A 25,309-nucleotide genomic window follows, 5' to 3' on the forward strand; every position below is an offset into this window, starting at 1 on the left:
GTATCACCCTGTATTGAAAGCTTTTATTGATCACGTGTGAATGGATTGCTAACATATTAACATGTAAAAGTGACGATACAAAGCCTGTTTGTCTTTTTACTGACAATTCCATAGACAAAAAAAATGAGGATGAGTTAACTAGCTGTAAACAATGAACTGAACTGCATCACACTATGCTGCGCTGCATTGACTTGCCTTCATTTAATGACTGATGTAGATGTAGGTTTTTGTTTTTCTTGTTTTTGGCTTTCATACATTGTATGAGACCATATACTGTGCATTTACCTCACAGCGTATCATGTGGAAATTAAAAGAATAAATCAGTGGCTGAGAATACATTTAAAAGAGGAAGAAATTCAGTGTTTGTATTGCAACAAGTGATTAAAGACCAAATGTTTGAGAATAAGACACACGTTTATTATTCCCTTATCCAGGTAGGAGAACAGTAAAGTGCAACAGTCAACCACAGGTTCAACAGAAAAGTTGTGAAAATGACATACAGTGGAGAAAATATTGGTTTGCATCACTGAATAGCACCACTTCGTTAGTCACTTGATTATCTCCAGCAGGAGCACTAAACTGTCTTTGTGTCAGAGGGTCAAGTGGATGTTGGATTTTGCTCCAACCAAATGATTTAGCGGATGGTTTTGCTGTCCAGCACGACTTCAACCTGAGAGGAGAAGCCAGGAAATGATAATACACTCAGCCATCCATGGCACGTAGCTGAACACCTCTGATAGGCACCTCTTGTGATGATGGTGACAGATGAAGCCTTGAACAGTATAAAAGTATAAAACATACAAAACAGTAGTCATGGCTCACTCTGTACAGGCAGAAAAAAAACATTATATTATATAAAAAGACACGTTACAGCTTAAACTGCCCCCATCCTCTTATTTTCCAAACATACCACATTTCTCACATGGCAGCTTAACGATTAAACATTTCACCATTTACAACGCCGGATGAGAATCCTGTGCTGCCTTTCTGTTACATCATTCGCTTTGCTTTTCAATACACTTTTCTTGTGTCTTTCTTTCAGAAACTCTCTTTTCTGTTTCCCACATTTGGATCTGTGTCGCCAAAGACAATGAAAATACTCGGATACAGACAGTGAGCAGTCGTTGGATTCCCCATTTGGAGCAGTCCTTTTAGGAAGACAGAAAGAGTAAATATTTAGTGAGATGTACCTCCACCTAGTGGCTAATTTTATTCATTACAGTTTATTTCCTCAGTAATCCAAAATGAAACAAGTCGGCGCTTTGGGATGTGGATGAAAAGTGATCCTTTGCAGGACTGAATGTCAGATCCTGACACCCATTTGTTCTTTCTCCAGTCCTCTCCATGATACTACTTCTAGGTTCCTTTCTTTGACTCCCATTCCTGCAGAAATAGGCATTGTAGGGGATTTAGGAACAATGTGAAAATAAGCACCAAATCAAACAATTTCAGTTATGCTAGTGTACTGTTATAAAGAAATGTGCATACACGCAAGCAAAGTGTGTCAATTCCAATTTACAGTAATACAGAAAAAAGGTAGAGATAGGCAAAACTATTAAAACATAATATCTTGAAATTTGTGAGCCTTAAAGAAATGACTTCACAAAAATATTTTCATAATCAGAGCAATAGGTTAGACTATCCAGCTGTGTAAACAGTGCTTGATTCAGTTTTTTTTTCATGAAAATAATAATATTTTTTTAGACAAAATAAAACAGTAAATGCAAATTATGAAGATAAATAATTTATGTTATGGCTGTATAGCACTGCAAGGTACTGTTATTACTAACATCATCAAAGTAAGTAACGTCATCAATCATCTTTTTTTGCTGCTTCCTTTTAAACATTTGCAGAATGTTTCTATGCATGTTCACTCATTCTCAAAATCCAAAACACAATGCTACAGCACTAACTTCTTTAGACACCACTAATGCCTTGGTGGTCCACAGCAGTGTACCAGACTGGCTTCTCTTACATCTGTGCACCAAAGCAAATCAATTACCATGTAAAGGTGCATGACAACCAGTACAATCACTGCGATAATGACAAGAATACCGATCTTTTTAACAGTAAATGTTCAAAGTGACTGCACCAACACATGCAGACTGTCTATTTATGTGTGAACTGTGAAAAGCCATTAGATGATGACACATGCTGCTGTGAGTCTATTAACCCCCCGTGAAGCCTGACAGAGAAATCTGTGCATGATGAGAGGAATTGTTCAGTAAGTGACTCTGAGGGTGTTGGGAACAGTTTGCGTTACCTTTGCCTTCTGCATGACAGTTCCTGTAGAGGAAGCATAAACAGATGGAGGTCTCCGACGCATCTCTAAGGCACAGTTCACTGGTAAAGACTCACTGTAGATGTTCTGGGTCTTTTTGCTGGAGGCCTGCACAAAAAGAACAAGTGAAGAAGAAAATACAAAATGTGTATGCAGGCAGATACAAACATGTATTTGTGGGTCTTTCCACACAAAGCAGCAAATATACCTTTACGGGGGGTTTAGCCTTAACAGGTGCACCCAGTGCTCCGCCAGCCTGGCTCTTCTTGATGTTTTCCTGGACCTGAGTCAGCCGGAGCTCTAGGTCCACCCTCTCCGCCTCTTTACCTCGACAGGCGTCCTCCAGCTGGGACACGCGCTTGTTCAGGGAGGACTTCCTCCTCTCTGCTCCACCAAACACAGGGACAACATACAACACAGTGAAACAACACAGATCCTTTAGATGGAGTTCATAGTCTCAGAATTCAGTACGACTCTCTACATTTACTAAAGTGCTGTACTTACTGTAAGTACAGTTTTGGAGTACTTTTACTTGACTTGAGTGTTTTGATATTATGCTGCTATATACTACTATTGTGCTTTTTACTCTACAACAGCTATAGATACTAGTTACTTCTACTTACTCAAATTAAACATGGAAATCCTGTGTTGAATTTATAAATTGTGATACATTGTTAGAGATGAAACTACCCAAAAGTATTAAAAATAATCCAATAAAATAGTACTTAATAATATAACAGTGTCAGGAGCCATCCTGATGCCTTTTACTTGTGACTCATTTTGCTGCTAATACTTTTGTACTTGAAATGGAGTATGTTTACAATCTGGTACATAAAAAAAAGAAGAAGATCTGAATACGTCTTCCACCACTGCCAGCAGCATACTTTGTGAAACTACAGGAAATGAATTACATTTAGAAGGAATTATCATAGACATGTTTCTGGTTTAATAATAAAAGCAATTAGATGTTTTATTTATCCCTGTAGGGAAATTCTCTTCTCACATGGCCCTGTAATAATGGAGGTCAGAGTGCAGGGTCAGATACAGAGCAGGGACACAGACTGTGCTCTTTATATGCATGCCTTCTGGTTAATACTCAACCATCCAGCTGGCAAATATGATTTAACAACGAATACTTAGGAAGACCTGGTGCCCCTATTTGTCTTTCAGCAGTGATCAAGGTACATACAGTAGATGTGTGTTCTAGCTATGTTGCTACAGTAACCAGTTTCAGTGTCTGGATACAGGAGCGCTGCACACTCTGAGTTCAGTAATGACCGAGAAGAATTTATGCAGCATCCGCTCTCTGCTTAGCTTTGTATCTCCTCACCAGAGACTGTCTTCAGCTCTTCCTTCAGCTCTTTCTTCTCCTGTCGGAGGGTCAATAGAGCATTTCGTATCCCATCCCTCTCTCTCTCCAGCTCCTCTTTCTCTTTCAGGGAACGCTTGGCATCCTCTTCAGCTCGCGTTTTCCCATACCTTCCATACTGATTGGCGTCTGGGTGGAGATGTCAGAAGAGCGCATAGGTGAGGGGTCAAATGTGCAGGGGTTATGGGAAGAAGACAAAACATCTCACGGCAATATTTCTGCCTGTCTTTCTTAATGTCAAGCTCCTCACTTGACGCCACCTCTACAAGTCACACAAAAGCGTAGCACACAAATTCGACCTTTTTCATAATTCAAACAAAGACTTTTGGGAGAGAACACTTGATATGATGCATGAATAAAAGGTAAACACACACACACTCCTGCAGAGGGAGAAGTCAGGGGGCAAGACAGCGAATCTAATGCGAGTGTCCAGTAAATCTCAGGTTGCATCCTGAAGCTCTCAGCCCTGGAGAGCGGTGCCTCTTTGATGTGTCAGAGCGTCACAGTGAAGGCCTGTGAAACAGCACTGAGAAGAGCACCGAGACAGCCGACCACACCAATATCACGTTCCCAAACTCAGGATGCTCATCTCATTCATTCGTAGAGCGAATGGGAGAGGTGGGTGAAGAGATTATGGAAGGAAAGTGAGAAGATGATTGAGAGGAGAGAGGAATATTGAGCCAGATAAAAGCTCACATTTAAGACTGTGGATTGGTATACCAGTGAAAGGATTGGAGTGTAAGCTACAACAAAACTAGAGCTTGGACTCTAACTCCTGTGTGACACACAACTATATGAAGCCATCCGTATTATTCTTGTTTGGTTATTCAGTAAGCTATATTTCAAGTTACACATTGACTAAATCATAAAGAAGCTAAACTAAAACGTTCTTTCATTCTTTTCTTGAAATAGGAAGTGTTTCTTTAAAAATTGTAGAAATTTTTTTTTCCCAGTTGCTGAAACAGTACTCCGCAGAACCAGAGATATCATCTCTTTTATCAAAACCTTTCTTGTCAAAACCTGGGGCCTACATTACCCACAATGCACCTCAACCACTGACAGTTCAGGTGGACTGATAAGCTCTCCCCCAGATTTTTTTTCATTTTCAAACTGTAGTCTTCAGCCCCAACCGACACTGACTCATATGACATCACTTGAGGCAATTTCTTAGACTTTGCGCAGCTCCCTCTGAAGCCACACTTAGGCAGTAGTACTCCCCAAGACCTGTGAACAGTCTTTTACGTGTAAAATTGATGAAGGTCCCCTTTAACTATGGTGATGTAGTTTATATGCACACATCAGCTGCACACTTAGAATATATCACAGTGCCATTCATTTCATTACAAGTGGCAGCCATACTACCCATCACTGCCCCTTTTACAGAAATGTAATCCAGACATGTCTATCTCATAGAAATGAGAAACACTGCCTTTTTTATTTATAAAGCATTGATTCAAAAGCTGCCTACATATCTCACTAACCTTCTGAAGTATCAAGATACTGCAAACCCCACATGTGCACTGTGCAGTCTGCTTTTAGAAATACCTAGAATGAAGACCATCCCAGAGAAATCAGTGTACTAATACGTTTCTCACTCTTTGTCTCTAACACTGAAACACCAGTTGAATGTGAATGTTTTAATTGATAACTTTACCCTTGCCATCACTTAGTAGTCTCTTAAACAGGGAACTCCTGCAAAAGAGAGCTTTCTCTCAGTGAGTTTCCACTGCACAAATGAAGATTTCCATCAACCTATCAGTATAGTTCATGAGAATAGGCTCAGCTTCACTGGAGGTACAGCAATGTTACTTTGGAAAAATCAACTAAGCACACTTACTTGAGCCTGTTCGTTTGAGGGAGACTAAAGGCTTGGTTCTGTCAGAGTCACTGCTGGAGAAACTTGAGCGCCGTTTCCCCTGATTCCCAGACTGCTGCCTGCAGTTCTCCCCTGACTGGGTGGAGTAGAGGGGGGGGGGGGCATGACAGATGTGGGAGGATGCAAAAAGAAGGATGAAGTCACAGGGGAAAAAAAAAAGGCAAAGTTTGTATATTAGGCTAAGCAATAAACTAATCTTCAGATTTATTGCTTTGAGACCACTGAGGTGTGTGTGTTTGTGGCTGTAGGTGGTGAGAGGTGTGTGTTTAAGTGCATGTCAGTGGGGTTAAGAAAGGAGTTTACAGGCTGTAAAACTGCCATGACCTCTTGCCTTCCTGTCACCAGTTTGATCGGCTTTTTCTTTTTTTTTTTGGTCTTTTTTCCTCTCCCATGCCCACACACTGCTTTTTCTCCCGCCTACAAAAAGGCTGTCATTGATAGGCGTGCAACAGAGCACTGTCTGTCTGTGCGGGTGACTGATATGGGGTGTCATATTCAGACAGTGACAGTCACTAACAGCTGCACACACACAGACATGCAGCTTCTAATCTTGTCACATCAAAGTAAAGCATTACTTAAAGGTTTAACTGGACTCAGAAAACGTGTGTGTGTGTGTGTCTGAGCACTTGTGTCCCACCTGCATGTCCTCATTGGGGACCTCGTCATATGTTCTGGAGTCTGTGGAGGTACTGCTGGAGGATGTGGCCCACCTAGGATCAGAGAAATCTGCGTTAAGTCCAAACTTCATTGCACTGGTCAGTGGCCTTGCTTTGACCTCGTCCTAATATTCCAGCCCCCCTCTCTTTTTCACTCACAGGAAGGAATGCCGCGCAGCGTCACGGATGTTAGCAATGGTTTCCACGTCAACGTAGTCGTAATGCAGTGACTCTGGATCTGTCGCAGAGCCTGTCTCAGCCAAGAGGACTCCGAGCCACCTTCCAAGTTCCTCAGAGCTGCTAGCCTAAAAAGAAACTTGATTATTTCATCAGTATTCTTTTTTTGGGGGGCCACTTGTTGGCAGAACAAGCTTGATGAGAGTGGTGAGAGTGACTCAAGACATTTAAGTTGCAGGATGTAAAACCAAAACAATGAGCTGAAAGACAAAAAAAATGTTCCGTAGAGCTGAGGCGAACTGCAGAGTCGGCAATAGGTCATGTGACCTATTGTTAATATAAAAATATAGATTTTTCGTGGCTTTAAAACAAGGAACAAATGCTCAGTATTTTACCTCCAGAGCGGCCACCTCTGTGCTGTTGCGTAGGATTCGGAAGGCAAAGGGATGTTTGGGTCCCAGCCCCGGGACCACCTCGCAGCCGTGGAGAGGAAGTGAGGGCAGGGAGGTCCGAGGGTCTCCTTTATCATGGTAGAAGTGCAGGGAGCCTCTGCACACACAACACCACTGTTCCCGCCACACCTGATTCACCAGCAATGACACGTAGCCTGCATGGTGAGGACGGAAGAGAAAAATGACGCGTCTGCAAACTTGGATACCTAAAGAGTGACGGTGAAGCGGGGTCTGACCTTGTCGAGGGTCGCTGTAGGACGTCCGGGGATCTCCTGGCCGAGGGGGCTTCTTCTTGGAGAAGCTGATGATACGGGTGATTTTACGGCCCGCAGCAAAAGCCCCCCGTTTCACTTTGCCTACATCAAAAATGGAAGGACCAGTTAAAAGTGAAAAGATTATAAACAGTAGTTTGACAAAAAATATAACTCAAGGTCCACATACTAGCTTTTTTTTTCTCAGTCATCTGCATCAGAGGATGGAGTTCGCTCCGTTTTCATGGAGATAGCTCAGTCATCATCCTGAGCATTGAACTATGGTGTGACCTGATGTCGCATTGATGTTTCTGACTTGTAAATAGCCTTCACATCAACATCAGAGTCGTAATTATGACAGGGAAAGTCGGATGTTTTGGAAAGCTCCAAAAAAAAACGACTTGGTGCTTAATAATACAGAAGTGCCTGAAATCCAGACAAATATGGATGCCCCAGGTCAGCCAAAGTTTTATTCATTCAAGATAATTTAACCCAGATTGTGTTTTATAGTCAAGTTTATTCCTCACTCACACGTCCCACTCTCTATCTTCCATCTGTCTCAAGTGGTCAAATGCCGAGTGAGTCATAAACATTGAAAATTTCTCCCATCTCTACCATCTATGCCGCGTAACATGAATGCAGCAGTATGTAAATTATGTCAATTAAGTGGACCTTGAGTCAATATTTGTTTTTATCAAACAGCTGCTGTATTGATTTGAGGCTGTGTGTGTGTCTCTGTCTCACCATTCTCTCTGCAGTTCTCTCCAGTTGACACACCCACGCTGTCTGAATCGGATGTGTTCCTCTCTGCAGATAACCTCTGAGGAAGAAGCAAACGCAGGTTTAGACTTTCAACAGCAGAGTCCAAGTCCTACACAGGATCTGTCTGTCAGCCAGGATCAAACTAGAGCTTTTCCTTCTACACTTGTCTTTGACTAATTAAGAGCTAAATAACTAGAGACAATTCTTGAACAAGCTTACATGCATCAGCCTCTGGATTCTTTCATTCCGTCTCATAACCATGAACACATGCTATAATAAGACAAACAGACTTATCCTCTACCTTTTTCTCCTACCAGCTCTATGCTGGCCTTTTACAGTTTGTGTTCTGACAGGTTGGTAAGCTTTAAAGAGGATGTGCCTGTTCCGACACTGACTCACTACCTCCCCTATCATTGCTGTCTTCACACCTGATTACGCTACTCATCTCCTTGTTCTGCAAGCCAAATACAGGTATTACCGCAATTGTTTAGGAAAATTGATGGTGACAACACAATTGCTGCTTGCCACCAACTTTTCCCGGCCCTCGGCTGTAAAGATAATTATGTCTTCAGGATAAAAACGACGGGACGTGCTGACACAACCATCCTCTCTTCTACACTTACCTTGTCAACCTCAGTTTTTCTTGGAATGACGGGAGACGCAGATTCCTCAGGCCCTGCCGCGTGACCACTCACCTCTCGAACAACCTGTGGGCACATTTTACACATGTCACTCTTGACTGTACGCTTCCTGCTGAGGTTTTTTTTTTTTACACATTGTCAAACCCACTTCCAGTGATTCCCGGCTGTGTTACCAGTCTGTGTTCATGCAAACATACTGTACAATTTGTGCAGTGTAGCTCACCCTAAGCCATCTGTGGGCCTGCTCCTTGCTTTGCACCGCAAGCACCAGTGCATCTCCATTAGGCAAGGTGAACCGGAGTTCATGGTGCTTCCTCTTGCTGTCTTTGGGTGCATAGACCACAGTGCACTGGGGCAGCAGCAGATCCACATAGGGGCATGTATCCTTTGAACTCTTGTAGCACTACAGAAAGGACACACAGGATACTATGAGTTGAAGAGGGGAAGAGGAATTGCAGAGGCTGTGTATGTATCCTGAGTGCATGACTGCTGTGCTTTCCTGAGGACTTAACTTGAAGGTGCAACTTCTCACCTGCAGTCTGTTCTCCCGTATAACAGTGAGCTGTTTCGCCCATTGGCCGAAACGTTTCTTGCGCAGCAGGAAGGCACAGATGCGACAGTCCCTGGCAGGAGGCATGGAGCTCTCATCCGAGGGCCACTGATGAGTGAGTCGGACGCCAGGGCTCCTCTCTTCCTCATCCTCCTCGTAGGACTCGTAGGAACTGCTCAGAGCATCAGAGTCATTGTCTGAAAGAGCAACGGCGGACAAGATTAAGTGTGTTTTATTTGTTGTGAAAAAAACATTTGAATCCTGTAATCTTGTTAATTTTGGGGAGTGTTTTCAACTCACATGAGTTTTTGCGGTGTGAATTTATGCAGGTAGTGGGGTAGTTGTTTTCAGCATCTTCATACCCATCCTCTATAGAGTTGGGAGGGCTAGGCCTGACTGAAAATGGGAGACACAAAAAAATCCCAAATTAATCCTTATGTTCAATCATGCACTTTAATGCAACTTGTACTCTGTAATTATATTTGGAAAAGTGCTATATGACTATGTTTATATAGTTTAAGTGCTGCGTACAGACTTAGAGGCTTTTACATCAAAATGACACAAAGGGCACTGAGTTCAGCAGAAGCGGGAAGATGCTGACCTCGTGTGATGATGTACTCGGGCATCTTGCCAGGACTGAGGGGCACTGCCTCCTCATAGTAATCCTCGGGCGGAGGCGTTGTGGGCAGAGGAGGAGGAGAGTCGGCCGAGTGCGGGGCTGGGGAGTCTGCACAGTTCTGGTAAGGGAGACACACAAACACAACTCTCAAATTTCCTTCTTAACCATGAAAGATATTCATTCAGAGCCTAAGAACGACATCATCAAAGAGATACAGAGTATAACCCTCAAAATTATATCCATAAATTAGACACATGGGCTCTGGGCGGGTCCCTAAATCTTAACTCTTCCAACAGCTTGCAGTGTGATGAGCATGTGTGAATGGGAAACCCCCACAACATGGAATACAATCTCTGTTTCCCTTTGCTTTTTTTCCCATAAGTCATTTAGAGGTGTATTAGTCCTCTGCAACGTTGGATATTGGATAGTGAGTGCTGACAAGATGGACAGCATACCACATACATCCCACACACTGTGAGTGTCCTACGTCCAGGATTTAAAGCCAATATTTCATATGCAATTCATATTTCTGAAAACTGATAAGTTATGAATTTGTTATATTTTGGCCACTTGCCTGTTTTAAAGTGTCATTTTGTGTGTTCTTGTCTTCTTTCAGATCATCCGTAACATCCTTCAGGTCTCCAAGCTCGCAGTCTATAAAAGACAACAACATGCATTTGAACTCATAATTTGATAGAACACACACCTACAGATCCATTTTACATGTTGGAACTCAAACTCACCAAATGTCTCAAATAGGGACTCTACAAAGCTGGTGCCATTTCTGTACACTGCTGAGTTCATGTAGATGTAGTCGGTTCCTGAAACTGGAGGCGACGAAAGAGCAAACATACACACTTACTGCATGTGAAGAACATCAGTTTGGATCTCTGATATTTTACCCTTTAAACTGCAATCTAGAGCAGTGATTCCCTAACCTCTATCCTACAACAAACAACTAAAATGAGTGTATTCCGCATTTTCATTATGTGGAAAAACTCTTCTGGACTCTCACTGACCTGCTGGCTGTATCTGCTGCAGGAGGTTGCACACGGAGGTCTTCTTCTCCTGTGTGGAGGAGCTGAGGTTCTCCTGGTCCAGCATCTTCAGCAATACGCCCAGCTCACTCACCAGCACCTCCATCGCTGCACGGGGGAGAGGGGGGCAAAGGTCAGAGGGGCATGGGTTCAGTGTATCAGCAAAGAGGGCAAAGGTCAGACTGAAAAGTCTAAACAAACCCAAGGTACGTGTTAAAGAGCCTCTTTTTCTGCTTTGCTTCCCCTGTGTCTTTCTTTCATTTTCTGTCACAGTTTGTCTATATCAATCTGCCACTATCACACAGTCTCCCTCCTCTCCCCCTCTCTGTTACTGGCCAGACTAAACAACGACCAAAAGGCCGGAGTGACAGGAAACATGTTTGCTAATTGCTCATTAACCCAGAAGAAAAGCGGAACTGAAGCTACCAAAAATAACAACAGAATATGAACAGAACATCCTGCACGAGGGGCAAAGAAAACCAGCGTTGTCTTTCTGCAGCAGCTCTGAAATGTTGCTGGCTTACTAACTGATGGGCACAAACCCAAATTTCAATCAACTGTCGCTCTCAATGCTGAAAAAGTAAATTAAATGCACTGTAAAGATGTTGGCAGAAATATGAGATTGTGACAAGAATAACTGAAGGACCACTTTACAGATCCCAGAGCAGGCCAAATTCATTCACAGGGTCCTGATCTTTATCTAACGGCCGGGAGATTTAAAGTCTCACAAAAGCACAGGCTGGCTCAGACAGGCAGACCTCCTGCACTACACACTCTTCACAGGGCTCTCCAGGTTCTGTAACACTGTATAGGAATATATGCTTCACATTATATGTTGATCTGAGAGGTGGGACTGGTCCACTCCCTGTTTTCAGAACAGAACTTAAATAAACCGTCTCACTCCCCCAGCTGCCGGACCTCTTGAGAGCAGGTCCGCAACCTGCTGTTGTGTTTGGATTCCTCCTTTATCTGATTTTCTGGCAGACACAAACGAGGGCCACCAATCAGCCGCCATGTCTCTCCCTTCTTTCTACTATTTTCATAGCTTCTTTTCTGTTCTTTCCCTCTCTTAGGTCGTATCCTAATACACATTTCTCTGTCTCTATAATCCCAAAATCCTCTGCGAAACCTGACAACTGGCTGAGTCACTGCTGGCACACTTGTTTGCCCCCCCCCCCCATCTCCACATTTTTACAGTCCAGCCACGTTAGACCTGTTGAACCGTGCATCTCACTGAGGTCAGCCACAGGACAGCCACTGAGCCAGAAAAGCTTTTGTTCGGTGGGCGGTCATATGGCAACAAGACCTGTCGCAGTAAACAAACACAAAATACACACACACATAGACAAAAAAACATAAAACACACAGGAACATATGAACATATGATGTATTTAGTGGGGCCATGTCAAAAGTGAACTTTGGTGTTACTCTGACGCAGCAATCTTGTAATCACCACTGGCAAGCAGAAAGTCTTGATAAGCTGGAAGACGTATGCTTTTGTTTGTCAATGATGTGTGTTCCACATTTCAGACTGCTCCCACTCCTTAAAGACAGACATACTTTCCTGAGGTGGGTCTTCCTATGGGCTTAACAATGCCCTGCCAAGGCCACAGCCAAGAGCAACTGTAGAGCTACAGTAGGTGAGTGTTTGCCTGTGTCTGTTTGTCTTCTTTACGAGTGCGGTTTCCTTCCATTGTAATAAAAAGCCTAAAAGCTCGGCTTGAGGAATTAATTCATGGAGGGACCCGGAATGTCTCCTCATTAAGATCCGATTCACTCTGGGGAAATAAGGAAGGGGAGGTCGGGGAAGGAGAGGAAACTCATGAGAGTGGGATGTTTTGGCCTGGCGAGTGCCGTCTCTCTGCCAGAGGTTCCAGCTGTTTAGATTCTGGCTCTGGCGCACCACTGGGCTTCCCCTAACCGAGTGGAAGACAGAACCTTATCCATCCACAGCATGACTCACTCACAGCAGAGAGAAACAGAAATTTACACCAGTCAGCATTAAATCATCCACAACACAGAAACCAAGGCGTTGCTTTCCAGGAGTTGGCGTGAAGTGGGTCACAACACTCTTAAAGCGATTTCAGAAAGCGATTTCTGAAGAGCTGATTATCCAGTTTAGCTTTTACAGTGTTATTCCGCATGTGCCAAAATGAGCAAAGAGGAATTACTACGCAGTATTTGGCATGTGAGGCACATAAGACCACCCTTAAGTCCCCAGTCATGCCTTTATAATCAGCACCACACTGCTCACACATCTATCCCTTAAATCTCTGCTGCAACTGTTAATCTGTGTGTGTGAGAGTGTGGTGTGTGTCTTTGATGTCTTTAAAAGCCAGATAAAACAGATTTTGAGCCAAGCACCTGAGGGCGACTACACACAAGCTTTCATAAGATAATAATGCTACATGAAAACAGGTTGGATATGGTTTGATCAAAGCCAGACCAGGGTGAAATTGGAATCTTTGGAGCTACAAGAAGGACGCACCATAACTTTAATCGATATGCGGATTACTTTACTTTTTAATCCATAAGAGAAAACATCATGAGGGGTGCAGGCAGGAATGTCTAAAGCCATTCAAAGCTTTGGACACACTCAAAACATTTACCTCCTCACACATGTCTGACAATTGCTATTAAACACTGGACACATTCCTCGCTTTGTTAATAGTACAAGACTCTGCAGAGTGTGTTTGCATGAGTGTGCATGTGTAGTGAAGCAGAGAGAGTAGTTTGTTTAACAGTGCCGACTCAGACCTTTAAAAGAGGCTTGCATTAGCAGACTTTCTGTACAAACCCTTTAAGGGAGAAAAGGAGAGGGAGAGGGGGAGAGAGGGAGGGGGAGAGGGAGGGGGAGGGGGGGAGTTGAGCACCTGTGCTAACATGTCCAACAAACCCTGATATGAAGAATAATGTGACCTCAATCGAGTGCAAAGTTCTTTTTTTTTTACTCCCCCCTTTTCACGGCAAAAGGGGGAGCATACTTATCTCGCCACGCATCGCACACTCACACGCACACGCACACACACACACACAAACAACTTCACAGTATGTTGAAAGTGACAAAATTCAGTGATTCAGCAGCAACTCTGTTTCACAATATTGCTGCAGGCAGACGTTCCAGCTAATCGCACAAGAATTTGAATCCCACAAAGAGTCTCTAGTGGCTGAAAAAATTGCAATGTTTCACTATTGAGTCTGGGTGGCAAACTGTTGCTTTCTCAACCATTCAACATTGCTGCCTTTCTTGGTGTTTCAGCAAGCTGGCATGATGCTTAAGGCATGGAGCAAACATCACCTGATGTCTCGCATTCAGTCTCATGCTTACAACACCTTCACAGCTTCACATTGTTCTGTACATTTACATATCTTTACAAACTGTTGCACCTTCTTCAGCTTGAGATCCCTGCTGTGTTAACATACTGACAAGCTGTAAAGACTTTCCTCCAACACTTACCTTCGACAGCAGTGGATGAGAGTCCCACCATTTTCCAAGGTTAAGAAGGAGACAAACCGGTTCATTCATACACAAGCAGATACTGAAGGAGATATTCCAGAGTCAAAGCCTCCCTGTGAGCTCCGTCCTGTGAAGTCTTTGTAGTGGAGGTGTGCTAAAGTCTGCCTACTGCTGAATTCACACTTCCTTTACCTCTCCCTTCCTCCCTCTGATCTGTTATCTCCCTATGCCTCCCTCCCACCAGTCTCCCCTCCTCTCTTTTCTTGTTGGGGAGGGGGGGTAGGGAGATGGTGGTGATGGTGCTCTGTGTGTGTAGCCCTATTGGATCTCCCTCCGCTGTAATCCTAGGGATCGTATGGCACCTGGGAAAGGCTTGCTGTGTAAACACACACATGTCGACTAATAGCTAACTTTCCACATTCTTTATTCTTTCACATTCTTTCCCTCCACACATTATTAACCTTTAACTAGTAGCACATAAAGGCTGCCATCCACAAGATGCCAGTGAACCCACTGACATACCAGATACAGTAAGGCATTGTACTACTACTTTACTTTATTAAAGCATCTTCAACGTGGGTACTTACTGATAAACATACCAGCAAAATGTTCCCAGTGAAGCTGATGCTGCAAGTGGTAATCTCTACATTTAAAAAGCATTTATTTAAAATTTGAAGTGAGTATATAGTGAGCAATATAATGTGAATACACAGGAGAGATTGAGTGAAGGCTGTGGAGTGGACGTGGAGGCAAGTTGAGACTTTTCAGAGTTACACGTGGATGACTTGTTGCCTTGAGGCAGACTCATGCGCTCCAACACGATGCAACATGTTGCCTTCAATCACACTGGCGCAAACAAACCCACAAGCACACACAGACAAATACACAACCGTATGCACAACTATGGAGTAACTCACATGCACAGACAAAACACAGAGCTTTTCCTAAGAGTGGGCTTTTACTGCATATCAGTTGCAGAATGAAAACAGTGTCAGCTGGCTGCAGGGCTGCCTGGTGCTGCACAACAGTCACTGTGGAGTTACTATATTAAATTGATATCAAGCGTGTAAAGTATAAAATCACCTGGTGTTTTGAATCCTGCTGTGACTCCTTTGTGATCTCACCTATTGAATACACTTTAGTCAAATGGGAAATAATGCTTATTATCTCATGTCTGTGCGGTAAATAGGAGGATGGTTAGCATAGCTTTGCACAAAGACTGGAAGCCGGGGGAAACAGGTAACAAAATCCAACTACCATTACCTCAAACGCTCACTAATTAACAGGTTATATCTCAAAATAGTTTGTAAAATAACCCCACGTAAAACCACCGTCTAAATGCTAAGCTAAGCTAACTGTTGCTTCATATTTAGAGATCCTACATGACAATGGTATTAATCTTTCTCTCTGCAAAAAAGCAAATAAGGGTATTGTCAATCAAATGTTTAAAGTAATCACCTCCATCATTTTTGAACAAACAAAATGTAGTTTTGTACTCTGTATCACTGATTGAAAGAAAGGCAGCAGTGATTCAATTTAAAGCTAGGTGGTCAAAGCCTTATTTTCTGATCTGGTATAAGGTAGTTGTTTCACTAGACATATCCTCTGATGTAGATGCACTCCGTGTTACTGTAGATATGCTAGCAGTGGTGACAACAGTTTTTAACCACACAAGTGGCATGGCTTATAGAATGGCAACGGTCCAGAGTGAAATAATCTGATTACTGTTGGATGGATTGCAATGAATTCATAAATAAGTATAAAATGTTTTTCATTTGACACAGGAATCTGATGTTCTCAAATGCTAAATGTTGTCAGAAGACAAGCGGATGTACAAGAACTTTGTCTAAAAGATAGTCTAACTAGCAAAATTTGATTTAAATCAGATTAAAGAAAAAGTAAAAAAGACTATGAATATCAATAGGTATTCAATTCCATCTTTTGGTACTCGAAAGTGTTCGATATTTGGTGCCACAGATACATTTTGGTCAGCACCAAATAATTATTGAGGTTTGAGACCCTACAGCCACCAAAAGCTATCTGTTATCTCGGTGAAGAACACAGAATATTTAAATACACACTCCAAAGGATGTCAGTGAAGAAACATGGAAAATGAATGGCAGTCAGGAAGTCCTCCTACCATCTAATTTGATACACAGGCCAGAGAGCTTCCCTGAGGCATTTCTAGTGTTTCCTAACTTTTCCAAAATCCTCTATCTGTGACAAATGCCACAGACGCACCCTGCTAGACTTGGTTAAGGCCTGACAAACCACTCCTCACTGTGACTAAATGCAACCTCTGACCTCCTCAGTAAAGCTGTGGACTCACACAGGACAGTGGATGCCAGAGGAGGGACGGGAAAGCACATCATGTTGTAAAAAAACACATCACCTTTCTGCACGTTACAACAGCTCTCATGTGTGAGTAAAACGGACGTATTCAAGTAATTGCTAAAACATGATGGACTATTCAGCTATGAAATAGCATTTTCCAGATCAAGTACCACTAATCAAGTCCACAATACAAAACATGGTTGTAACCACAAACTCCTGCTAGACAAAGCTGCTGTGAGAAACTCAAACGAATGTACCATCTGTGACTCCACAAGAGATCAGCATCTAATGAAAACGGGTGGGTTTTTCTTGGAAGTCTCCCCTTCCTTATTGTCTTTGGACATGTTGGATATACAGCCATTCCCCAACCTGATCTGACATGAAAGAGAGCTGCAGGTTGAAGACTTTGAGGTGTCCCGAAACACAGTGTGGGAGCTTTTCTTTGTCTCATCACTGAGGCCAGCTGAACAATATGACCCAGCAACTTCTGAAAGGAAATGAGAGGCTTTTTCTTTTTGAGTGTGTAAAATCATAATCTTATCTCATGTTAAGTGAGTCACAGAAGAGGTCTTTCAGTTAAGAGACAGCAGGGTTTGAATGTTATCTTCATGCTGTGTGAGGGTTATCTAAATACCACCATTCAACTCAGTCATCAAAGCTGTAGCATGCATGTTTGAAGAAAATAGCTGAATCATAACATAGATGAAAAAAAAAAATAGATGTCACATCTATAGCTCAAAAACCCACCAACTTATCGCCCCCATTTGTTTTATATAGATCACCGAGGTGTGCGTAGCCAACACATGCCAACAAAGGGGAGGTAAACCAGATGGCCAGATGTGCTCGAGGTTTTTAATTGCATTAAGAGCTGTGCCAACAATGTCTTCTCTCACCAGCCCGTGCCCTATCATGATGACATCTCCTCCCACTCCACTCCTCAGATTCCAGGCATTTCCCAAGTCTGACGGTTCTCCTCTCCCCAGCACAAAACATGTCTGGGCATTCACAAACTGATATCTCCGGAGCCCACGACAGGTAAACAGAGACAGTATCGGCTCATTGGGAAGGTGATACAAATCAGCATGATGACTGCAACTGTGACCTAACTGTCTTTTTGCTGTTTGGCCTGTGGATTCGTCATTTTAGGGTAGGCCTGAATTTCTTAAAGCTGCTATAATCAGTATCTTAATATTAAAAGTGGATCAAATGACTTTATGTATGTGAAAGGGCTCACTTGTAGTAATGAACCCACAGAGAATAAAAACAGAGAAAACCCACTGTATGCCACCTCCCCAGCACCAAACAGACAGATAGACAAAGCTAGCAGCTTGCCAGCGAACACAGTAGAGCATTTAGCAGCTAAAGAACCAGACATTTCCCTTAGAAGTCGATGGAGAGCTCAGAGGACACTGAATAATAAGTAGCACTTATTATTACGTATTATTACTGGCAATTTGCCATCTGTCAAACTCACAGGGAGCACATTTATGTTGATTTCTTTTATAAATTGAGGGTCAGAGAAATTATTTGAGATTCCCAGGAGAAACAAAAAATGGATGTACATTTGAAAATGGTCATCAAGTGCAGCAGGAACCCAGACAACCTGTGAGAAACCCAGACGGCAGGTAGCATGAAGGCTTGTCATACTAAGTCAAATATACAGAGATTAAGCTGAAAATCATCAAAGCAGACATTTAAAGATTGTGCTGGCTCTGATAAGCTAACTACTGAGAGACTGATTTTGATTTTATTCTGCAGGCTGCCAACAAAACACTTTTCCTGTCCTACATTAGTTAATGGGCTGGCCAACTGTATGGGGATGCCCCATATGCCCCCTATAGAGATGGACTTCCTCCCTCTACTGATGACATCACTTATCACCTCCGGCCTTCTGTTTCCTCTTCCTGTCAGCGGACCCGCTCCCGCTTCTACCATACTGTCTCTGGTGACCCCATTCTCAATGCACTGTCTAGATCCAACACTAGATAGGATTGACTGTGCCTGCTTCTACAACTGTATTTCAAAAGGATGACAATATAATGGAGCTCTGAAATATGCCATTATTGCAAACCTTTATTTAGCTGCTAAAGTTAGTCCCCCTCGAGTGTGAGAATTCCTTTCTCATGGCCTTGACAGCAGCAGGTGAGGGGAGCATGTGGAAAAACTTATCTGGTTTGGAGGAGTCGTAAAGGTACACCAATTAAGGGGAGAGGGGAAAAACATGTTCTCCCCACTGTTTTTATTGTGCACAGGAAGATGCTTCAGGTGATCATAAAACACAGCAAGGATCCCATACTATGATACTCACAAGTGTACGCACAAATACAGTAAATACACTAGAGATGTTTCTGAGAGACAGTTCTGGGAAATAGATGCTTTGAATGTCTTTGTTGGAACAGCAGGTATTATTCTCTCCTAGTTGTTCAGAAATAATTGGATGCTACATTGACTTACAGACTGACACTTGAGCTGATTTTCTACTTGAAAACACAATTTCATGATCTCAAATCAGGCAAAACCTTTGGAGCACGGATTCCACAGCACAATTACTCTCCAGCCTTACATCTTGGTTTAAATCTCCAGGCAGTAGAGCAAGGCTTATGTTAAATTCCACCTATCTTTGCACATATTTGTAGACATCACACACGGGGTGTGTATGTATCCTGCAGTCAATGTCTAGCTACATCCACGCTCCTTCTAATTAGGCCACTCTAATGAGCTTGTCACAGAGAGAGAAATCTTCACAAAGTCATTAGGCCTCTTAAGGGGCCGGGATGTTTCCATGGTGATGGGAGTGGGAGAATTATGGGTTTGTGGACTCCTGCTCACCTGTTGAAGCATTAACTGGCTTTTGAAGGGCAGCAGTAGAGCACTGAAGCTTTTGATGTTCAGACACACATGCTCACACATTATACACCCACATTATACACCCACAGCGAGCCATGGCTTCACTGCAGTTGAGTGATCTGGGAAGCAGCGGTGATAGCAGGGGGAGTCAACAGCCCCAGTTACAGGTCAGGTTAGTAGAGCACTGCTGCTCAGTTCCCCATCTGACATCTAATATGTTTATTCACTATGCTTTTGCATAGTTTTAGTAAGCTCAAACCTGGGATCAGATTACAGGTTATCAGCCCAATCATGGCCAAATCCGCCAGATGTGGTGGGGCATCACAATTAAAAATATGTGTGCCACAGAATGTGTAATAATAATGTCATTGTATATAGTTTGACATGGAGGAAAACAATGGATAAGGAATCTGTTACAGCTCGTAATGTCCTGAAACAAAGCTTGTCCTTTGTTTTCCTTCATGTGACAGTGTTCCCTTCTCCTCCCAAAAAATAATGTCAAATTCATCCTTTACTGTAATCCTTTACTTCCTCCTTATCATGTCTATTACTATAATCTATTGCGTCTGATAGCTAACACACACACCATAGCTGATCAAAATGCGCCTGTATAGCGTTGTGATAGACTGGAAAACTCTCAAGGGAATTTCCCTGTCTTTCCCCAGTGCATTATGGGATAGGCTGATCTTCCCAGTGACCCTCAACTGAAAAAAAGGTGTAGAAAATGTATGGGTAGAAATCATCTGATCATTGAATAGTAGCACTGGCCAGGTGGCAACAGTTGCAATTGGGTATTTCTCAACTTGGACTCAGGTCAAAGGTCAAAGGTCACAGAATTGATCATGATGTAGGGGATGTCTGTCTGCTAAACCTCCTTCCCCTCTCCCTCATTTTTCATCTTCTGGCTTCTGATTTATTCAGGCCTGAGATGGCACAGAGGGCTTGACTCAGCCGGCTGCCAGACAAAGGCCCTTCAGTGCAGTCAGTATTATTCAGATCCTGTATCTGCCCTGAGTCCTATGAGATCACCACAATGCTATGTCTCCCTCACAGAAAAGTATTCACACACTGAGAAAGATGCTATTCTGCAAGTGGAAGCACTGCTTTACTGATGTTGCACAGACAAGGGTAGTATACACAGGACACACACACACACACACACACACACAGAATCGCAGTCACACATACACAAAAAGGGAAAAAGGAGCTGCTTTGTCATTTGGGATTTTTTGTGTTTATAGGATTTTGACCAGAGCAGAGCGCTGTTTTCAGACTGTGTCTTCTGCTGTTGTGTGAATCTAACCATCATGTAGAGTGCAAGTTCTTCTTGCGGATGGTCTGGGGTGCCTTTTGCATCCTCCTTGTATTATGTTGAGTAGTTTAAATGTTTAGCTTTTACATTTTGCAGATGCAACATCGCTGTAGTTTATTGTGTAAAGGAATCATTAGTCTTTATTAAATATAACATTCATGCACACTGTATATCTGAACAGCCTTTACAATCTTTATGAGATATTAAATGACCATTGTTAATGTAGTTGTAGTTGCTGGATTAACATGCCTATTTCACATGCTTTTTCAAACATTCTGAATATGTGTTTTTCACACCCAGTACCAAATACTCAACAAGACTTTTAACATACCTTCTTGTTGACACATACTGATACTGATGTTACTATGGGATAAAATGATCGCACACCGTAGATAGTTTTCCAGAAATCCAGGAATTTTATCAGTACTATCTGTACACTGAGAACTGGATTCATCCCTACGCCCATTAAAATACAATTTCTACACCTGTTTATCAACTTGAATCTTATTTCAGTGCTAAATTATGGCTGTTGTCAAGTAACATATAGTTGAATTGATAACAGGTTAGGCAAGTCTTATTCTTATTCTCTTATATTCTGCCAAGTCTCTCCAATAAATCTGAAATTTCCCAGTGAGTGTATCGCTTGTTCCTGTATGCATGCACTGCACACCCCAGGATGAGACACTTTTCACCCTCTGCAACAGAAGAAAACACCATACTTCTGAGTGTCATATACACTCTATAGTCCTCTGCTGTAATGTTGTGCAGTATATCTCCATGGAAACCCTATACAAACAGCTGCGCAGAGAATGACCATTGCCTATACACAATGCACATGTGCACCGCCACACGTGCACATACACACAAATACAAGGCACATATAAATCATAGTGATCTCCTCATCTCACAAGGGTTAAAGAGGGGAATTCCACTTCTTATAGGGCTGGTCCACAGTCATCCATGATTTACAGCCCATGCATGATGGGGCATATACAGTATATGTCATAGTGTATGTAATATAATGTGCTATATGTGTGAGCTTCAGCATGTCTGCACACAACCTTTATGTCTTGATAAAGTCTGATAGAGCAAACAAAACAAGGGGACCTATGAACCTTACATGTATAAATAAAACGTATATGGAAGGGAGATCCCCCGTCCTTACCTCTGTCATACCTCTTATTATTATAGCTGGTGGTCCAATTGGTTAGAATAACACATTTACTGAGCACTGCAGAGAGAACAGACAGGCGTACTCCACATCTTTACAACAGAGTCTACTGAGGCCAAGGAGTCCACAGACAGTTCAATCATAGTCCAATCAAAATGTGTTCTTTGGATGTTTAAATGAAGGTGAACATTGAAACTTTTGTTTTGTAGAGCTACTTCTGGGGTCAACCAAGAGGCAATGCTGTATGGTTTGCAGAGGGATGTGAAACTGAGATGTCAAACTGAATGAAAAGAAGCTTTGACATCAAATTGAACAGGATGAGTTTTTATTGCTGTGAAGGCTCCTGTTTCTTTGGGCCCACTGGACTCTACTGGAAAGCTGCTTCGAACTGACCATTGGCGTACAAAATCCGGACTATGACAGCATTACATTTTAGTTACATTAGGTAAAACTATGACAGTAAGACGCAGGTTGTAAAATACTGTAATAGTCCTTTAGGAATGATATAAACTTTGGATTCAAGTTACTTCCCCAAACAAACCTAAAAATGCAGATGACAATTTACATAATGAGAAATAAATGCGCACAGTGAGGTCACTGACCACTGGCTAGATGACGACAGCAAGCTGCATTTTAATTGTGCTCTTTTTGCCCTTCTAACTCTTACCCGCTGAACCCATGTTTTAATTCAATTTTCAACAATTCATATCCTTGTTTACTCTCAAAGGCATTCTCCACAAGCCCGAAGACTGAGATTTGTGTCATGAAAAAATAAATTGTTACTCAGAGCCATTGGTAAAAAAGATTCCCATGGGCACACACATACACAAGACAAGGCACACTCATGCCCACAAAGACACAGGTTCTCTTTTCTCAGTGGAATGTGGACATGTGGAGCACTCCAACCATCTCATTAAAGAAAAAGACATGGATGGAGTTGGATTTCATGCACATGCAGCAGACTTGTGCTTACATGCAGCAGTTATGCATCATTGTAGAGTCCATAGCAAGTCTCTCTTTTGTCCTCAAGTTCTTCCATATGCTCCAAAACATCCTGACAATAGCCATGATTCATCATATCTGCTGGGCTAAATCACAGACAATCCCACCACTGCAATGCATCTCTGGTGGGACGGCCTCTCCCCTCTCACACCCACCTGATGCTCTGCTTCTCACACTGAGGCGACGATGGAAACAAAACCTTCATTACACTGCTGCTCCAGCTGGCTTGGACAGAGCATGTTAAGAAGCTCCCACCGTTCGAGCTCATACCTGAATAATCCACATCATCCAACTTCTCTGAGTTCTCCTCAGCTCTGGGGAAGCGTCTTTTAGCTCATTGTTTTGATTTTATGGCCTGCAACTTCACTGTTTTGGCTTTAATAATCAATTAATTCTTTTAATTAATATATCAAGTTAAAACATTTATAGTTTCCAGCTCCTCAAATATGAGAATTTGTAGCTTTTTTCTATCTCTAATCATTAGAAACTGAATCCCATTGGGGGTTTTTTAAATAAAAGATTGGAAGGGGCCACTTTCGAATTTTCTAGCTTGTAAAGAGCATGTGTCCCTACTTTCTGACATTTATAGACCACAATGGATCATAGGTTGTCATTATTTGTAGCCTTATATAAGACAAATCATGGAAAAGTACTTTAGCAGCAGCCAATCCGGGGATTCATATAAACAGTAGGGTGCTCCCCAGGGATCACCAGCCGTCACTGTGTGCTTTCTCCTGTGGTGTTTACACAAACACAAAGCTCAGACAGAAAGTCAGTCAAGCTAAATTCCTGTGTGTTTGTATGTGTGTGTGTGTTGAGAGAGATGGGAGTGACAGACGAGGATTTCTCCCAACCTGGACAAGAGCTAAAGACTCCTCCTCCTTTAGATACTTTGTGTACACACCGACCAAACACACTGGTAATATCTACATAATCCACATACACTGACAAGGTGAGGAAGGGTGGAAAAGAAGTAAATCATGGACGGGCTGAAGTGACATACACATGTGGCTAAAAGAAAATATTTTTCTTGTGGGCAAAGACGCTGTTAAAAGGTGCTGGAAATGAAATGAAGTACCATGTATGCAGTCCATCCCATTTCCTTTCACCTCTAGTCAGTTGAGTAAAAATGGCCATTAAGTTGGACGTTAATCACTATCACATGTTTACCTGCTGGCAACAAGTCTATGGAAAGTACTCTACAGCTCTAAAAGCAGTAACATGATAGTGACATCAGGTGAAGTGTCAAAACAGATCAAACAAACTTAAATCAACTATAAACTGAAATCATAACTTCATTTTTTGAAATGCTGAGTTGGGTCACACCTCGCCCTGTTAATGCGGTTACTTCTAAACTAATGCCAAAGCCCACAAGGGGGGCAAGTGTATTTGTTTTCAGTTACAAAGTGGAAAAATGTTGTACTGTGCAGGGGGCCAACTGCACCCCTCCCAGAAAAAAACACATGGTGCGGAAACACATTTTGTATTTAGCCATTTCAACAGAAAGCACTGTAGCAATCCAGAGCAGAAGAATGGCCTTCTGGTGGTGTCCAATATCAAACCACGACCTCCTAATCTCCAAATATCTCATCTCCACATCCAGATATTTGACTTGACTCAGGATGAGTGAGATTCACTTCCTATAACAACAATCAAACTTTAGATGACGACTTGGTTTCCTGCCTCTCCAAGCAGCTGGGGAGAGACCAAAGCCACATTATTTATATTTTCAGTGCACTACCATTGTGTCTTCTTAGATGTACAACAGGAGGGAGAATTACAGCAGGGAGAGGAAGTCTCCATAACACACCTTCATGGGTGTTCTCAGACAATTGATTCCTGGTTGTAAGAGTCATATAGAGAAAATAGAAATTTAGAGAATAATAGTAGAGCGAATTAAGTGCAATTAGGGCGGAAATGCAGAAATATACCTAACCATAAATGATACATATTCCCAGCAATAACCCCATATGTCCCCTGCAAAACCAGTGAAGTGTAGGGAGCCTCAGTGAGGGTGCTGCAGTCAGAGGTGTGGGAGGAAGGAAACACACACACAGTTAGAGGGTCCCACCGTTTTGACAGCCGAGAGAAATTACCAATTATCTCATAATTATCTAGATATGCATATCTAGATCCACCTCAGCAAACTGCACAAGGAGACGCAAAACACTCAGCACTCACCATACCAGTCTTTCTTTTGTTTTATCTGTCATGTTTCAGGTTGAAAAGTAAACTTACATTTAATGCCTTTTGTGTCCATCCCGCGGGTGATGCTGTCCATGTGAGAGTTGCTTAAGTTTAACGCAGGCCCATGAGTGAGTGTGTGAAGGCGTGTGGAGCCACTGCTGAGCTGACAGATACACTACACATTACAGATCTGCTGGAACCTGAGGCAGGCTGCAGGCTGCTTCTCTGCTGGGTCCTAGTGTCAGCTTCTGTTAAGAGCTGCCCGTACAGTTCAGAGCTAGGTAGATATAATGTAAACATAGTTTGACAAGTTTGGAGTATGTTTATT

At 42.5% G+C, this 25,309-nt stretch overlaps 1 protein-coding gene across 1 annotated transcript; it reads right to left on the minus strand.

The window, feature by feature from the left end:
• Nucleotides 1-395: 395 nt before the first annotated feature.
• Nucleotides 396-25,120, minus strand: afap1l1a (actin filament associated protein 1-like 1a). The gene is made up of 19 exons (XM_070912854.1): nt 25,033-25,120; nt 10,654-10,779; nt 10,378-10,461; nt 10,209-10,288; nt 9,617-9,752; nt 9,316-9,411; nt 8,998-9,212; nt 8,689-8,868; nt 8,448-8,531; nt 7,807-7,882; nt 7,048-7,167; nt 6,755-6,966; nt 6,342-6,487; nt 6,164-6,236; nt 5,488-5,602; nt 3,612-3,779; nt 2,490-2,665; nt 2,264-2,389; nt 396-1,383 (listed from the first exon to the last, which is right to left on the minus strand). Exons 1-19 carry the CDS (start codon nt 25,073-25,075, stop codon nt 1,357-1,359), a joined length of 2,283 nt encoding a protein of 760 aa, XP_070768955.1. The 5' UTR covers nt 25,076-25,120; the 3' UTR covers nt 396-1,356.
• Nucleotides 25,121-25,309: the final 189 nt, after the last annotated feature.

Source organism: Enoplosus armatus, chromosome 10 (assembly GCF_043641665.1).
Source record: "Enoplosus armatus isolate fEnoArm2 chromosome 10, fEnoArm2.hap1, whole genome shotgun sequence".
NCBI lineage: Eukaryota > Metazoa > Chordata > Actinopteri > Centrarchiformes > Enoplosidae > Enoplosus > Enoplosus armatus.

Coding starts and splice junctions, on each gene's coding strand:
- afap1l1a (XM_070912854.1), bottom strand. CDS start 25,075: ATGGACAGCATCACCCGCGGGATGGACACAAAAGGCATTAAAT. Junction 8,532..8,688: donor AGGCCCACAGATGGCTTAGG/GTGAGCTACACT, acceptor ATGTGCCCACAG/GTTGTTCGAGAGGTGAGTGG. Junction 6,967..7,047: donor CTACAGCGACCCTCGACAAG/GTCAGACCCCGC, acceptor CTCACCATGCAG/GCTACGTGTCATTGCTGGTG.